Source organism: Aulonocara stuartgranti (genome assembly GCF_965226115.1).
Source record: "Aulonocara stuartgranti genome assembly, chromosome: 19".
NCBI lineage: Eukaryota > Metazoa > Chordata > Actinopteri > Cichliformes > Cichlidae > Aulonocara > Aulonocara stuartgranti.
In genome coordinates this window covers 28,650,333-28,666,653 of record NC_138955.1, presented here as the reverse complement: position 1 = coordinate 28,666,653, position 16,321 = coordinate 28,650,333, and the positions used below count along the sequence as shown (strand labels likewise).

Genomic DNA, 16,321 nt, shown 5'->3' with positions numbered 1-16,321 from the left:
AAAGTACATTTGTATTGGTTAACTGGAATCCATAGCTGTGCGTGGTCATGGAGCTGCATTTTCACCTGCTGGACATCACAACCTGACAAGTTTAACTGTCTTCAAAACATTGCAGAGGCCTTATTGACAGTATTTGTCTCTACATATCTGTGTGAGCATGTGTATCTCTTTATTAACAAACATGCCATATTGGCCCAGTTTATTTTTCTTATCATTGTTGTGAGGACACCATAAATAGCATTTGTATTTTCTGTTGTACAGTTCATTTGCTGTTATGGATAAAAAGTGTCTTTTTTTGTTTCAAAATAGCTGATAACTATTCACTGATAGCTGCCAACATCTGAGAATAAATATAATAAATATGGCCTGTATTTATATAGCGCTTTACTAGTCCCTAAGGACCCCAAAGCGCTTTACATATCCAGTCATCCACCCATTCACGCACACATTTACACACTATAATATAATTCTATAAAGTTGCTCTATATAGTGTGTAACTGTTAACATAGAGCATTATTACATTTTTTGCTAATGCAATCATATGGCACATTGACTTCTGAGGAAATTTTAGACGGCACTCGTCATCAGAAAGGTTGCCTACCCCTAGCCTAGAGGAACTGACTCTTCATAAATGAATCGAGTAGGGATCGCTATCCCAGGATGGTCAGTCATACGATGCAAGATTCTCTCAAGCACAGCGCATCAACAGGACTGAACTGCCAGCCATGCAGGAGGAAGATGCAGCAGATCCTCTCTGATCACAGCCACCCCAGCCACAGACCGGCAGGTGGTTCAGGAACATTCAGGGATAGTTTCTACCCACAAGCTATCAGACTTCTGAACTGCAGACATTCGGCACACACCATTACACACTCACTACAACTACTGGACTCTACAAACTGTCACTATAAACCAATTTAAATCCTTACTGCACAAGTTTTTGCACAACTGTAAATTCCAAACAAATTCTCTTAATATTAATACTTTAGTATTTTGTTATTTATTATTATTATTAATAAATACATTTTCTTCTTTAATATAACTGCTCACTTCTATATGTTCATGTAAAGCTGTGGCTACAATGTTTATCTGTACATGACAATAAAACATGAAACTTGAAATTTTACAGTAGTAAGTTTGATAAGATATATTATTTACCGTAGTGAGGGGCTTTGCTGGGTGAAAACCGTTTACGTCTGCTATATTTAACCTGAAATAAAAAGGATCATTAAGCAGATTTGTTTATCAAAAGCAAATGAAAGAATGTTTCACAATGAGGTGTACAATCATACAAGATAAACAATACTCACATTTGCACGCTTGGTTGAAGAGTGTATCTGCTTGAGCTCATGATTCCTTTCAAGTTCACACTCTAGCAACTGCTTCACCACCTGTAGCTCAGTGAACAGTATCTGACAGTGTTTGCAACCAGGAGCAGGTGTCCTCGGGAGAGGACGTCCCCTCCTTTGCTTTGCTGCATAGTTAGGTGCACTGCTTGGGATTAACACATCAGGGGATACCACTGTTGAATGACAAGTAACCTTGCTGCTGGAGATAGAAGGAGGCTGCATAATTGGGATGGTGTGGTCACTGAGAGTGTCACTGGCAGAGAGAGGAGGCTGTAGGTTTGGTCTGGTAGAGTCACCCAGAGCCTCGCTGTCAGAGGGAGGAGCAGGCCGATGGTTCAGTGTATCATGGTCACTGTGAGCCTTGCTGTCAGAGGGAGGAGCAGGCAGGTGGATCAGTGTATCATGGTCACTGTGAGCCTTGCTGTCAGAGGGAGGAGCAGGCAGGTGGATCAGTGTATCATGGTCACTGTGAGCCTTGCTGTCAGAGGGAGGAGCAGGCCGGTGGATCAGTGTATCATGGTCACTGTGAGCCTTGCTGTCAGAGGGAGGAGCAGGCCGATGGTTCAGTGTATCATGGTCACTGTGAGCCTCGCTGTCAGAGGGAGGAGCAGGCAGGTGGATCAGTGTATCATGGTCACTGTGAGCCTTGCTGTCAGAGGGAGGAGCAGGCCGGTGGATCAGTGTATCATGGTCACTGGGAGCCTCGCTGTCAGAGGGAGGAGCAGGCAGGTGGATCAGTGTATCATGGTCACTGTGAGCCTTGCTGTCAGAGGGAGGAGCAGGCCGGTGGATCAGTGTATCATGGTCACTGTGAGCCTCGCTGTCAGAGGGAGGAGCAGGCAGGTGGATCAGTGTAGCATGGTCACTGGGAGCCTCGCTGGAAGAGGCTATAGCAGAAGCAACCTTTGACCCTTCCTCCAGTGCCCTAAAGATGCCCTCCTCAATTACAGCATCATCCACTTCATCCATGTGTGAGACCATTTGTGGTGTGGGATTTGATGCCCTCAGAAGTGCCAGTTCTTTAGCAACGTGTCTGTCCTTGGCCTTTTGCATGTAAAGTTTAATCATAGGTTTCTGAAAAAGTTAGTATTAGATGTGATTAGGGTTAAATTGAAACAGTTTTCTGTGTAACCATTAGGGGTGCAACGATACTCATATCGATATTGAACCGTTCGATACAGTGCTTTCGGTTCGGTACGCATATGTATCGAACAATATAAAATTTTTAATTTATTTTATCAACTTTCCTTCTGACGATGCTGTCTGTGTTAAGCGCTCAGTGGATCTGCGCTCGACAATGCAGCCTAGGCAGAGTAGTCGAATGCAGATTCACTGAGCGCAGGGCAAGCTAGCCAGATAGAAGTTAAGCTCTCCTTGCACCATGGCAAATTGAACCTCCCCCACCCTCATTCAGATCTGGTGTTTGGAACTATTTTGGTCTTCATGTGAAGTATGACCCTAAAGGTAAGCGCGTCATGGACTAAAGTAAAACAGTATGTTGGATGTGCCACACAATGCTCAATTACATGGGGTGGGAACTAGTGTGTTAGCGCAGTTAGCTCGTTAACGTGTTGGCTGTCCAGCCCCAGGCACGGGGCGATCCGCGGTAGCTCGTTAACGGAGATTTGCCGTGTTGTGGCGTTAAGGTCATTTCAACAAGATTAACGCTGACAGCACTAGTGGGAACACAACGAATATGACTGCACATTTACTCCAACATCATCCTAGCGCAAAAGACAAGTGGAAGCAGACAAAAACAGCAAGCATGCATGCTACAAACTTTACCCGAGTCATTTAGACAGCCGTTAGCACATGATTCTCCTTATGGGGACCTAATATGTTTAATATGCTGCTGAGAATATAGCCCAGAAGAAGCATATTGTATTGTTTAGTTCTGCTGAGCCAAATAAGACAGGTCAGGGTGAAGAAGTGACAGCCAAAGAAAAGCTTACCACAAAACGGAAAAGTTATGACAAATCAGACTATAAGGCAAAAAGAAAGTGCAGCTTTATGGTTTCATGGACAAAAGAATTTCTGTGGCTGCAATATGATGAGCTAAATAACCAGGGCTGCACATAAGTGGTCCGCAGGTGCGCATTCGCTGTCAAAATAAAAAACACGCACAAGAAAAGAAGTTAATATTATATAATTATACAATATTATACTTTAATGTATAATATTGTAAAGGAAACAAAACAGGAAACAAAACATAAATCAAAAATTGCTCTCTTTTTTATTCAGGCTACTTAAATTTTCTTTTGGGCTACCAAAAACTGAAGAGTCCCTGCCCAAAGGGCTACCAGGGATTTTGAAATTTTGCGAGCCCTGAGATATGTTTTTTTTTATTACTTTTTTGTTTCAGCAACATAAAATCTAAAAACTGTAAAACTTTATAATTTTAATAAATGACAAATTAAAAAGGCATGAACATTTTTTTTGTATCGAAAAAATATCGAACCGTGACACCAAAGTATCGAACCGAACCGTGAATTTTGTGTATCATTGCACCCCTAGTAACCATATATCAAAACTGTCAGTATTTTACTTATTTGGGCATCCTTCATGTTTTTATCTATGCACACAACATGCTTTCTAGAGCTCGAGGAACATTATATAAATGCAGCATACGGACAAAGAAAGAACCACCGTATTCTTCTATAGAAACTGGAAGACTTTCATTTCACCAGAGTAACAAATATGTAAAATGCAAGGTGCTAAATGTAAGTCCCTTTAACATAAACATCTGATTCCAGAGATCAAGGCTGCCTCACCAACACACAAAAACCACACAGAAACACCACAAAGTCAATAACATACCTGTAATTTGTGGACCTTTTCCAGGTGCTTGTCAAGCCGATTAAGATGTTTTGACTGACATAAGCGGACTGGACAGTCCAGATTTGTAGAAAAGCTGTAAAAATAGTAAAAAAAATTCTGAGTAGGAGGAAATAGAAATTGGATGTGTAAGATAATTGTATCAAATCAGTGGTTCTTAACCTTGTTGGAGGTACCGAACCCCACCAGCTTCATATGCGCATTCACTGAACCCCTCTTTAGTGAAAAATAAAATGTGATTTTTTTACTGGTGCACAAAATGAGCCATGCATGTCATGGCGGAGGCTCCGCCGAACCCCTGAGACCGACTCACCGAACCCCTAGGGTTCGATCGAACCCAGGTTAAAAACCACTGTATCAAATAAATGCAGTGCTTAGAACAAATGTGTAGGGACAGTAAATATAAATTTATCTTTCAGAATTTATTAAGACACTTACTGCCGATGAGAAAATTGGCTCAAAAGAGTCAGCTCAGTTTTATTTACAACCTGCTCTGTGACTCTTAGGTGCTGAACAATATCAGTATATACATGTCCACATATGGGACACTTGTGTCCATTTCTGACATAGTGATGCCTTTGAGTCTTTGAGGCGACAGCAACCTGTTGCCGTTCCTCTGTCCTCTGTGGCAACTCACTGCTCACGAACGCCCCCTGTACACAAAAAGAAGACGCATACAACTACTAAAAAAGTTTTATTTTTTGTCTTACTCTTACTTAATATTTACAAATGCCAATGAAAATAAATTATCTGCAGTACTGTTAGTAATTCTGACTACTTTTGATTTGACCTTTATATTTCTTTGAACATATATATACTGTCTTTGAATTAATCTTGTGTACGAAACCCACTACTACTCCTCCTCATGACCTCACTAAAATGGACTGGAGCTAACTCACCTCTTCCTTAAACTCATCTTTTCTCAATTGTCTTTGAATTTATCTGGTGGAGGTTTCCCATCATCTGTTCCATCCTCTTCAAATGAGCTAAGTTCTTCTCCTTCTTCTGGCTCCTCCCTTTAGGGGTCACTACAGTGGATCATCTGCCTCCATCTTATTCTATCCATAGCCGCCTCCTCGTTCATACCAACCCTATCTATATCCTCCATCACTATATCCTTGAACTCCCTCTAAGGGCTTGCTCTTTCCCTCCTGCCTGGCAGCTCCATATGGAACAATATATTCACTATGCCTCTTCTACATATGTCCAAATCATGTCAGCTTTGCCTCTCTAACTTTGTCTCCAAACCACCCAACATGAGCTGTCTCTCTGATGCACTCATTTCTAATCTTCTCCATTCTGGTCACTCCCAAACAAAATCTTAGCATCTTGAGCCCTGCCATCCCCTGCCTGGCCTTTTGCACTGCTTGTTGCTTTGGATGCTTGACTCCAGGTATTTAAACTCATGTACCTTCAATACCTTTACTCCTTGCATATTTCATATGAGCTGACCATCTGACGCAGAAGAATACAAAGACATATTTTGTTGAATGCATTGAAACTGAGAACAAATTTTACCTTTTCCATGGCCACTTTGTGAATCATTTGTCCCAAATGTTCTGCTTCATCCTTTGAATCATCTTTAGATTCATCCTGTGTGGGTCTGCTGTCATCTGTCCCATCCTCTTCAGATGCTGCCACCATCTGTTTTAAGAGAAGACAACAATATGTTTGGCTCATTTTTGATGGATAGATTGTGGAAGCAGTGAAACTGAGGATGAATTTCACATCTCTTTGTGGCATAGGACACCCAGTTTTGTTTTTCATGGCTACCTTAGGAATCCTTTTACGTTCTTGTTCTTCCTCCTCTTCTGAATAGCCTTCAGATTCATCCTGTGTGGGTTTCCAGTCATCTGTCCCATCATCTTCAGATGAGCTCACAGACTGTTATTAGAGCAGAAAAATATATATTTTGCTCATTTTCCATGGATGTGTGGAAACAACATATTTACATCATTAACTACAGGAGAAGAAACTTTGCTGGATTTTTCTTGCCCACCTTAGGAACCCATTCTCTTGCTTCACTCTCCTCCACACCTGTCCTATCGCTTTTAGAAAAGATCACCATCTGTTTTAAGAAACGTAACAAAACAAAACATAGAAAATAAAATAATTTCCAACAGTGCATTTTGAGGTCTAAGCATCCCAGAAACTGCACAGACATATGTCAGACATAACTTAAAACCACCAGTATAGGTTCATCAACGCCAACGGAGAGTGTTTGGTAGCGCTGTCCTCAGAAAACACCGTTTGTACTGTTTCGAATCATAACTCTGGTTTTACGTGACCTATTAACACAATTAAGAGAATATCATTTGAAGTCCGCACTTTCAACACAAGTTGAAATGGAGACTGGGGCTGTGTCCCAATTCAGAGACCGCACGCTTGAAGTACGCATTCTGAGTGCGATTACATCACCGCCACGTGACGACTGTCCCAACTCGAAGTGTACTCCAAATGCGCCGTCGATTTCCCCAAATATCAAGCGTGGTCCGGTGCACGCTTCGTGGTCCCATATATCCCGCAATTCATAGCGCGGCCATGGGTGTGGATAATTTTGCCGCATAATACGGCAGAAGGCAGCAGCTGAAGAGTAAACTGTCAAAAGTAAGTACTGAATATTATGTCACTTATTTATGTGCGAATGTTTTATAATGAAGAACATTGAAACATTAGTGTTGGCCGCATGTCGGCAAAGTTGTGTGACATTAGTGATGTTTGTACTTTCAGCGTTAACTTGGTTTTAAAGCTTCTACTTCTAAATATATATATAGTTGACCTTAATCTTACAGAGAATGTGATGATTTGATAGATAATTAAAATCAGTCGTATATCCACAAACACAACAAGCTGAAAGTCAGTGATGCTGCTCGGTTTGCAGTCCTGAATATCACGGCACAAGCAGGATTCACTGCACTGTTAATGTTAGCTATGTTATATTGCTGCCTCTGTTCGGTGGTGTCGAGCCAAACGGACTTTAACGTGTGTTTGAACGAGCTGACGGTTCACTCGTTAAGCTGAAAGAAAGATGCTTTAATCACAGGAGTCACACATGTGTCCACTGTACCATCTGGGAACTCTTCTTGTTTAGCACTCGTAATAACACAAACACTAAATCCTCCTTCTCTGGTGCTGTTTTGTAGCAGTGTATACACCTGAGACTGTCACCTGTCTGTCTGTCCTGCACTCTCTCTCTCTGATTGTGTAATAAAAGTCTGAACATGTATTTATAAGTTACACTTGTAGAGGAGGAGGAGGAAGAGCCAGCAGCAGCTGACAGATGGAGAGAATAGACAGCCTGTTCCCTGTTTGTGGTTGACTGCTAGAAAAGTTTACAATAACTAACCGTCTGTCCTGAATCAGTCTTATTAGGTAATGTTAAAATAATTTTATAATAATTTGTGGGAGAAAGTACTCAGGGTCTTCAAGTTAAACACTGTGAAAGGCAGCAACAAGTTTAATATTCAGAAACCTAAAGTATGTATCAGCAGCAGAATGGACCTAAAAATAAATGTTTGTTTCAGTTCTATGAAGCTTTGAGTATTGAGTATGAGGATTAGATTTTTTTTTTATTTTTTTTTTTAGATTTAAGTATTTATTGTCATTGTCAGGAACAATGAAATTGTGTTTGGGGCTTCCATACAACCCATAAATACAATAATGAAGAAAATAATAAATACCCCTTAAAACCCAAGTGTAAAAATTTAACCCAGTGTGACTCCAGTGCAATAAGACAATCCTTAGCAACAACATAAGAACATGACAAGTAATGTTCATAAGAAATTCAGACAAAGACCTGAGAAACATGACAAGGTACAACAATGCAACCCATTCAATATTATTGTACTGTGAGATATGATGTCAGATATGATAGTTATCTATTTAAGAAAGAGGGGGGGGGGCGCTCAACTCTTTCTCTATCTTCTTAAAAAACTTTAGAGCACTTATGGAAATATGTGATGTCTTGATGAATCAAGCAGATATTTGAAGTTTACACAGCACAATTCTCGCATGAAAATATCTTAAAAGTTTATTTTGTGACCCAGAAAGAGTAATATTTCAAACTCTGCCACTCTGTGGTCCTCCGCCACTGCCTCGTTTGAGTTTTAACTGAAATGGATTCTGGGATATTGCATTTCGTCACTTCGAGCTGATTGGAGACCAGAACAGCCAATCAGATTTTTTTGCATCCAAGTCTGTGATTGGCTGTTTTTGTGGCACAAATATAACGGTGTAGAGAAAGAGTTGAGCGCGCACAGGCAGAAATGTTGAGAGCGCCAGCAACACATTGCGAGCGAGCGCAAATGGAAAAACCGAGGGAGAGGGGCTGCTGTTGTGTGTATGGATAATAGCAAACACTGAAATACATTTTTTGCACGCATGAATGAATTTTGTTCACTCAAATTCAGCTTTTCTTCATTCAAAATAAATTTCCCCTCAAAATGCAACATTTGCACTTGCAAACCTTTTTTTCGTGCGCTCAGAAAACTGGCACAAAAATAACGCCATAAGCCTGGGTCGCTCCATCTTTTTGTTCTGACGCCTTAAATTGGTCATGTGATTTCGGGCACGTCTGTCAACCGCAGAGGTTATTGTGTTAATTCAAATTCACTAAGAACACAATGACTATGCATTCAGATCACAAGTCTGATTGCAATACCTGCCAGACAGGACAGGGTTAAAAAACAACAAAAAAAAGCAAAAGAAACAACAACCAAAAACACAAAAACAAACAAACGAAAAAAAACCCGACAAGGTACCTGTTTGTATTCATGTAACTTTTGAAGGTTAGCTTCATACCTGAGAGCTGGTACCTTCAAATTCGTCATCCATGGTGCTTCGAAACTCTCACCAGAAATATCCGCTGCCGTACTCATGATCACATGACATAGATGATTCTGATTGGCTGCTCAAATGCTCATTAGAGGCGGAGCATTTTTATAACATTAGTTACCATAGGGCTTTGGAGCGTGATGTAACGGGGTGGGCGTGGAAAGGATTTTGGCCTGATGCGCCATTTTCGTGGTCAAAATAAAGCGCAAGCGAAAAAAGCCCCCCCCCCCCACAAGAGCGGAGCGAAGGCACACACAACAGCCATGGTTCCTATTTGCTGTGTGGTCGGCTGCAATGTTCGATCGCACGACCGGCAAGAGAATAAGCTTGAAAGTGGTTTATCTTTTCATTCTTTCCCAACCTGGAAGCAACATGAGGCAGCTTGTGTATCGGATATTACCAAACGAAGGCATCTATCCTGGATAGTAGCTAGGGTTGCCAACCGTCCCTTAAAAAACGGAATCGTCCCGTATTTAGAAACAAAAGCACACGTCCCGTATTGAGCTAATAAGGGACGCACTTTGTCCCGTAATACAGTGATAATCAAAAGTAGTCTATAACTTTTAATGGAATTAACGCTTTGTTTGAAAACATAATTCCCAGCCCCTCTCCTGCTTTGTGACCAATGAGCTGACAGCACACTTATGACAATTCGAGTATGACAATTCAGATTACCGCTTATCTCATTGGTCGAGGAAAGGTCGCTTACGGAGAAAATACCGGAAGACAACAGATGACCACAACAAGAAGCATGGCCAACAGGGAAACAAACGCCGACACTGCGGTGCAAGTCTCGGACGACAGTACACCTAAAGCTGGGCAGACACTGTGCGATTTCTTCAGTCACGTTATTCAGCTCCTGCTCAAACTGCACGATTGACTCGCAGGGGTTAGAAGTTGGTAGGTCACGATGCAGAGTCTCACACTATACCGCCCGATGCTCTGATGCGACCTGAGTGCTCACACTGTGCCTCCATAACATGAAGGTTATAACAGAAAATCTGTCGCTCGCTCTCCCTCTCTGTCTTTCACTCACACAGACACACCACCACCATCAACTTTGCTAAATTGCTAATGAAAAACATGATCAGGCAGCTGTGATTGAGCAGCAATGTAAATCCAACTATTTTCACGGTTGTTGTGGTCATGATAATTTTGTGATGCCACATCAAAAAGGCTCGGATGAGGTTTCCAAAGTTCTACAAGTTGTGCCTCCATCGCTTGTGTCCAGATCACACGCTGCACAGCCGTGCTGCTCCATTTTTTTCACCGACGTTTACGTGTTTGCGCGTGAGCAGTGTGAATAGCTACGGTGACACCCTCACGAGCGATTGATGGTCGGGAGCTGGTCGTGAGGTGTTAATCACTTCTCGTTACCCCACGTATACTACACGATGCACGATGAAGGCCAAAATCGGTTCGATCACTTAAAAAACGGCTCAAAATGGGCCTAAAACTGCACAGTGTAAGCCCAGCATTAGAGCAGCAATGTTTGTTCCCCTCAGAGAAAGGGAAGAATGGGAAAAGGAAAACACCTGGCTGGAAAAAGTTAATATGGGCATGTGCAGTGAATATCAGTGCTATGTGGCCAGAAGTGATAATATAACTTATTTTGTGTAATAAACAACTGCAAGGATAGATGATTACAACAAATAGATCACTAATACATAAAAGTAATACATATTTTAATAATGATGATGAGTTAAGATGCGTAATCATGGGAACAAGCGGGTTTACAAACGGGAGCAGCTGATTAGCATTAGAAAAGCTGAAATAATACCTCAACTGAAGCCAATTGTACTAAATGCACTAAATGTGCACTGTTACAAGAATATTTTTCTTTCTATTGTTTTCTATTATTTTAAGTTTTCTGCATTTTCATCAGCGTACGAGACTCAGCAGCAGATTAGAATAACAGTTACACATTTAATAAATCACCAAATGAATACACGCAAGAAACGAGCAAACCTGTTCAATCCGAGAATTTGAGTTTGTGTTCCCTCAGCTGCAGACTCGCTGCTGTTTAAATGTTTGAGAGGAAGATTAGATATAAAGAAAACGTCAAACATAGACTCAGTCTGCGTTCACATTTGATATGAGGCCAGGACGGATAATGGCTGTGTCCTGTTTGAAGATCATATATGTAAAATTGTTGTCTGACCTCCGTCGATCCAGCCGCTCAGAGTCCGTGGTTACCATGGTTACTGCATAAGCACCTATAATGTAAACAGCTGACACAGCGGAAACCTACCGGGAGCATGGGTGTTTATGTTTTTCATTGCAAAAGAACTGTCTGTCTATGTTTCAGTGCCCTGGTCTGCCGCAGTTTCCACCAGCCCCACTCCAGTCTCAGCAGTTTAGTGACCTGACTGTTCCATTTTTAACTTTTGGTGTTTCTGCCTATCACAAGATTGATAACTTCAGTCAGCACTGTAGTGCATCATTCTCACATCAGAGGGACATTTGAATACTGTTTTATACAGCATATGACTGGAAGATGAATATCAAGCAGGCATAAGTGTGATGTTTATTGAACTGAGATCTCCTACTGTCATTTCTGTTGCTGGAGATGTCCACTCTAATTTAATTTAATTTAATTTAATTTAATTTAATTAGTTTGCTGCTTTGAATTATATGCAAACATGTCCATGTGGATTATATAAGTTGCTTGAGGAAGAGAAAATATGTTCATCAAAAGAAGACAGTTGAGGTACTCGGGGCATCTAACCAGGATTCCTCCTGGACTCCTAGGTAGGTGAGGTGTTTTTGGCCATGTCCTACTGGGAGGAGGTCTCAGCGGGCTTGGGGAATACTGTGTCCTCCAGGATGAGCTGGAAGGCATGGCTGGGTTGAAGGAAGTCTGTCAAATTGATAAGCAGAGGAAGTGGTGCAGCACCTGGTTCTGTTTGTAGAAGCTCAGATGTAGGGGCAGCCAATCAGATGAAAGCTGGCGTAAATAGAGGAGGGGTTGGGGTGGGGGCTCCAAAAGACTGTAGCATGCAAAACCACTACTTTGTACAATTTCTGTCGTCTACAGACAAAATCATCTTAACTTGTGATCTTGTAAGCTGCTGGTACTTGAGTTGTTTTATGCCTTTGAACAGAGCCTGGTGGGTATTTGGTCCTGCTTCTGGCATCAGTGCTAAGTTACACTAATCCAGCTGCTGGGTGTAATTTGTTATTAACTGGACTAGTTCATTTATCTATCTCTAGTATGCATTTGAAGAACTCATAATCTTCTGTGTTCTCCCTAGCTGCCCTGGGCTTATCCGTGGCCTTCATCTTAAAATTCAGAGACAACATGTTCCATGTGCTGACTGGCCAGTTCACTACTGTTCTGGTCACAGGCCTCTCCCTCTTCCTCTTTGACTTCCACCCTTCGCTGGACTTCTTCCTCCAGGCACCCACGGTCCTGCTGGCCATCTTTATCTACAATGCCAGCTGGCCCAAGGACCTGGAATATAGCCTGCAGCGGGAGAAACTACGGGTCATCAACGGGGAGGTGTTTGAGAGGTCAAGAGGGGTAGGAGACAAACCACAAATCCTCAGTAGTCACGCACACAAGCCCACACACTCCTTTTCCTCACACAACTTCGCTCACCTAACCCCGATGTATATCCACTTCCTCTACTCCCGCCCACATACCAAGTGCTCTGCAGGAAACTTGGCTCTTGTTTCTCTGTAATGTCATTTCTTGAGTGCAAGAGGAAACCTGATTCCCAGCTATGAAAATAGCATCCAGGCTCATGCTGGAGCCTTACTTCATAGAATTCCTTTAGTAGTCAAGTGTTTTTTGATGGAAGAAGCTATTTAACAATACAGTAGTCTGTGGGGATACTATCCTGGAATTCTTTTCATCCCCAGCGTCCTGTTCTGTATTGAAGAAACCCTGTAAATCAGGTGAAATGCCAGGTTTCAGGTGTTTGTTTCTTTGCTAGAGCACTAACAAAAATACCCTCTCCATTGGCAGCCGTGGCTTTAAAATGCACGGTACTTCCCCGGTGTTTTTCGGGGAGTAAATACTGCCCTCCACTTTCTGAAGACAGAAAAAAGATGTGCACAGTGCCTCAATGTCTGCAGATTTGTCCACTGGATTTGATCACTTGTTCATTCATTCTGATGCCTTGTCTCTTTTTTGTGTTGCAGGACAGTGAGGAGCTCGAGCTCCTGACAAAGGCAAATGCAGACAGTGTTTCTGATGAAGAGTCCTTGTAGTAATGATAGAGCTCACTCCCAAGTATCCAGAGGATACTCTGCATCTTTCCTGCTGCTGATATCGAACTGGACAATTGACTGGATGGAACATGGTCACAGATTGTCTGTGAAAGCATTTATTTGAACAGTGATAAGCAGGTAAACGGTGAAAGATACTGTTGATAGATTATATGATAGACTCCTAGAATTAAAAACAAAGTGTTTAATAACAGAATTAGCGAAATGTGTATATTTTGGAAACGTGCCTGTCTGTGGATGACTGCTGTCATTCATATGGGGGAAAGTACCAGCAACGCTGTTTGTTGGAAAATAAGTGATACTTTTGGATTCATTATGGATTCCTTTTATGGACAGTGTATTTCTTTACATGATTCCTGTTGTACATGCTGCTATTTGACTGCTTGCTGGTGCTGGACGTCTAAGGACCAGAAACTGCAGTTTCAGGATTGTTTTGATAATAGATTTGTTTGAAATTGTGGTGATTTTGAATCTTTATCCACACTATGATGAATTCAGTTTGTATTGTACTGTGGAAGAGGCAGTTTATTTTTTTATTTGTTTATTTTCTGAGCCAGAATAAGTGGCATTGACATAATTGCCACTAATGCCTGACTTTCTGTCAGCACCACAAACTCCCTGCCTCTCTTACTTGGGGCTTGAATATTTTCTTGTTAAACTGTAAAATAACATTGTCTAAAGATTGTTGTTTGTGCCATTAAAATCCTCACGTGTGAATGCATTTTCTTGTAAAATAAATGGCAAGTTGTTTTACTTCTGTGCAAGTAATGCAATTTAATACAATTGCTGATGTCTTGTCATAAATTTGTGCATTTATTTAAATACTGAGGTTTTCTGGAGGAAGACCTAAAGGGTACTAGCTGCTCTAACTCCATGTTTTTCTTCTATTACTTTGCACATGCTTGATAGCTGTTTTAGCTCCCTATCAGTTCCTTTAAGCCAACTCTTAGATATTTTACCCACCTGCTAAGTGACTTAGCATTCAGCATGTAGTTTCTTTTGGGCTTGTCTTTGAATGCATGCTTGTCTTGTTCAGTTGGCTTTATTGCAGGCAGAGAAGTGATAGGATTACATGCAATTCTTGCTTCTTTATTCAGGAATTTGACAAAATGACTAAAATCTGGGAACATTCTGTGTTCATCTTGAAACTCTGTCACCGTTCTGTTCCACCGTGCACTTAGCCAATCAGGCAGCTTTGCAGCTATCCTCTGATTTTCCACACAGTCATGCAAAACTTGTAAACCTTGAACATAAGGTATGGCTGACTCAACACTGCTTAGAAAATCTGCAAACTCACGTAGATCTTTAGTGTCTTTGTTGTTAATTTTTGGCCACGACTGAATCTTGTCACGATATGATTTGCCTATCACAAAGGGATCTCCAAACCTGTCGTTGAGTATCTCCCAGGCAGCATGATAAGCGGTGTCTGTTCCAACCAGAAAATGTCCTTCAATAGCCTTCTTCGCTGAACCTCCAACATACTTTCTCAGGAAGAATAGCTTTTCTTGAATTGGCAGATTCTTGCGGTCGACTAATGTTTGAAAAGACAACTTCCAGTCATTATACTGCAGCGGATCACCTGTGAAGACTGGAGGCTCTGGCATTGGGATTCTGTTTGCAGTGATAGCTTCAGCGAGCATCCTTACAAGATCAGTGGAGGGCGTTTCATTTGCACTACGAATTGCTGTTTGAGGGACAGAGGCTTGGAGAGGGGCAGTTTTTTGCGGAGCTCTAACTTGAGATGGGATGAATGGTTTTGAGTTCACATTTGGAAAGCTTGGTTGCGGGAAGTTACTATCTTGTCTTACTTGAGAATGAACAGGAGATTTGTCTTCATCCTCACTGTACACACTTTCAGCATACACCTTCAGTCTTGCTTGTGCTGCATTACGCTTTTGCAATTCTCTCAAAAGTTCCACTTCCTTTCTTTTTTCATCTAACCTTGTCTTTATTGAGGTGCTCTCATTTAGAAATTGAGCTCTTTTCCTTGCATCCTCAACTTCGAGTTCTCTGATTTCTTCCTCACACTGATGCTGTGTTTTCATTATTTTAATGACTTCTTCTGTAGCTGCTACTTCAGCTGCAGCTTCTTGTCTTTGTTGTAGTGTGATCAAAGATGATTGCTTTGACATCCCAGAGATAGACCTTGACTTATATGTGATCCTTGAAGAAGCACTGGATGAACTGCTGTCATACACGGACTCTGAATCAGGCCAGGGTATACTATTTGGATCACCATCTTCTTCTAAAAGGCACCGAGCCTTTGCTCTGGCAGTTTCACTGATAGCCATGCACACATCACATCTTCTGCGGATTTCAATATCAGGACTTTGTATTTTTCTGATCTCATCATGAATGTTACAGATCTCAGTCATACTAGTGTCTATAACACTTACAGCTTCAGGTATTAACTCAATGTCTTTACTCTTCACCATTCTTTTAAATAAGTTTATGTGGTATTTCCACTTCTTGTAAACTCGCTCAAAATTGTTTGTCAAGTCATTTAACTTGGCTTCTTGTAAGGATTGTCCCTTTTCAGTGAGAGTGCGTGTGCGCTGGCTCCTGCGTAAGCTTTCTGACTGTGTGCCTTCAGTAAACATGGAGCACTGTGGGGTTTGTTGAAAACACGCAGTTCTTTGAATCTTTGGGCTGAAGGAAGGACAATACTCGGTGTATATATGCTCAATCAACAATCATTTATTTCGGTACAATTCACAATAAGAGCATTACAACGTCCGGACGGGAGAGATGCCTGCAGAGGTTCGACAGCATGTCTCAAAATGGTGGCAACTTTCACAGACTTTTATAGCTAATCCCAGCCCCCCTCTTTGTCATAAAAGCTGCATCTTCACATGTTTTTCTAATTCTTAGTGAGCCTGGCTCCTGACCTTGCCTCCCTGTCTTTCTGTGTGAAAGTGGAAGGGGGGTAAAGAATGTGGTTTTATCTCTTCTGCCCAGACACCTAGTCTCCCTCTTATGGCCTTCTTCACATGATTCAGCAGTAAAACATTCTCAAGAAAACAGTGTCAGACATTCACAGCTGATCAAGGATACAGAGTAATGCACATTTT

At 41.6% G+C, this 16,321-nt stretch overlaps 1 protein-coding gene and 2 long non-coding RNA genes across 4 annotated transcripts; 1 reads left to right on the top strand and 2 right to left on the bottom strand.

Annotated features, from left to right (window-relative positions):
• Positions 1-2,049: 2,049 nt before the first annotated feature.
• LOC309695606 lies at positions 2,050-4,703 on the bottom strand. Its single transcript, XR_014273193.1, has 3 exons — positions 4,623-4,703; positions 4,167-4,260; positions 2,050-2,423 (listed from the first exon to the last, which is right to left on the bottom strand). It is a non-coding gene; the product is annotated as an uncharacterized lncRNA (long non-coding RNA).
• Positions 4,704-5,939: 1,236 nt separating this feature from the next.
• Positions 5,940-9,025, bottom strand: LOC309695599. The gene is made up of 3 exons (XR_014273186.1): positions 8,985-9,025; positions 6,184-6,252; positions 5,940-6,068 (listed from the first exon to the last, which is right to left on the bottom strand). It is a non-coding gene; the product is annotated as an uncharacterized lncRNA (long non-coding RNA).
• A 2,650-nt stretch (positions 9,026-11,675) lies between these two features.
• On the top strand, positions 11,676-14,033 carry LOC309695592 (UDP-sugar transporter protein SLC35A5-like). 2 transcript variants are annotated; one of them, XM_082516337.1, is made up of 3 exons: positions 11,676-12,187; positions 12,272-12,540; positions 13,164-14,033. In XM_082516337.1, exons 2-3 carry the CDS (start codon positions 12,319-12,321, stop codon positions 13,230-13,232), a joined length of 291 nt encoding a protein of 96 aa, XP_082372463.1. In that variant the 5' UTR covers positions 11,676-12,187; positions 12,272-12,318; the 3' UTR covers positions 13,233-14,033. The 2 variants fall into 2 exon arrangements, with proteins under 2 accessions (XP_082372463.1, XP_082372462.1); XM_082516336.1 differs by having other exon boundaries at positions 11,676-12,540.
• Positions 14,034-16,321: the final 2,288 nt, after the last annotated feature.

Excerpts from the sequence above, each read along its gene's own strand:
- LOC309695592 (XM_082516337.1), top strand. The coding sequence starts at position 12,319 with ATGTTCCATGTGCTGACTGGCCAGTTCACTACTGTTCTGGTCACAGGC. Across the intron at positions 12,541-13,163 it reads TGTTTGAGAGGTCAAGAGGG|GACAGTGAGGAGCTCGAGCT; the intron begins GTAGGAGACAAA and ends TTTGTGTTGCAG.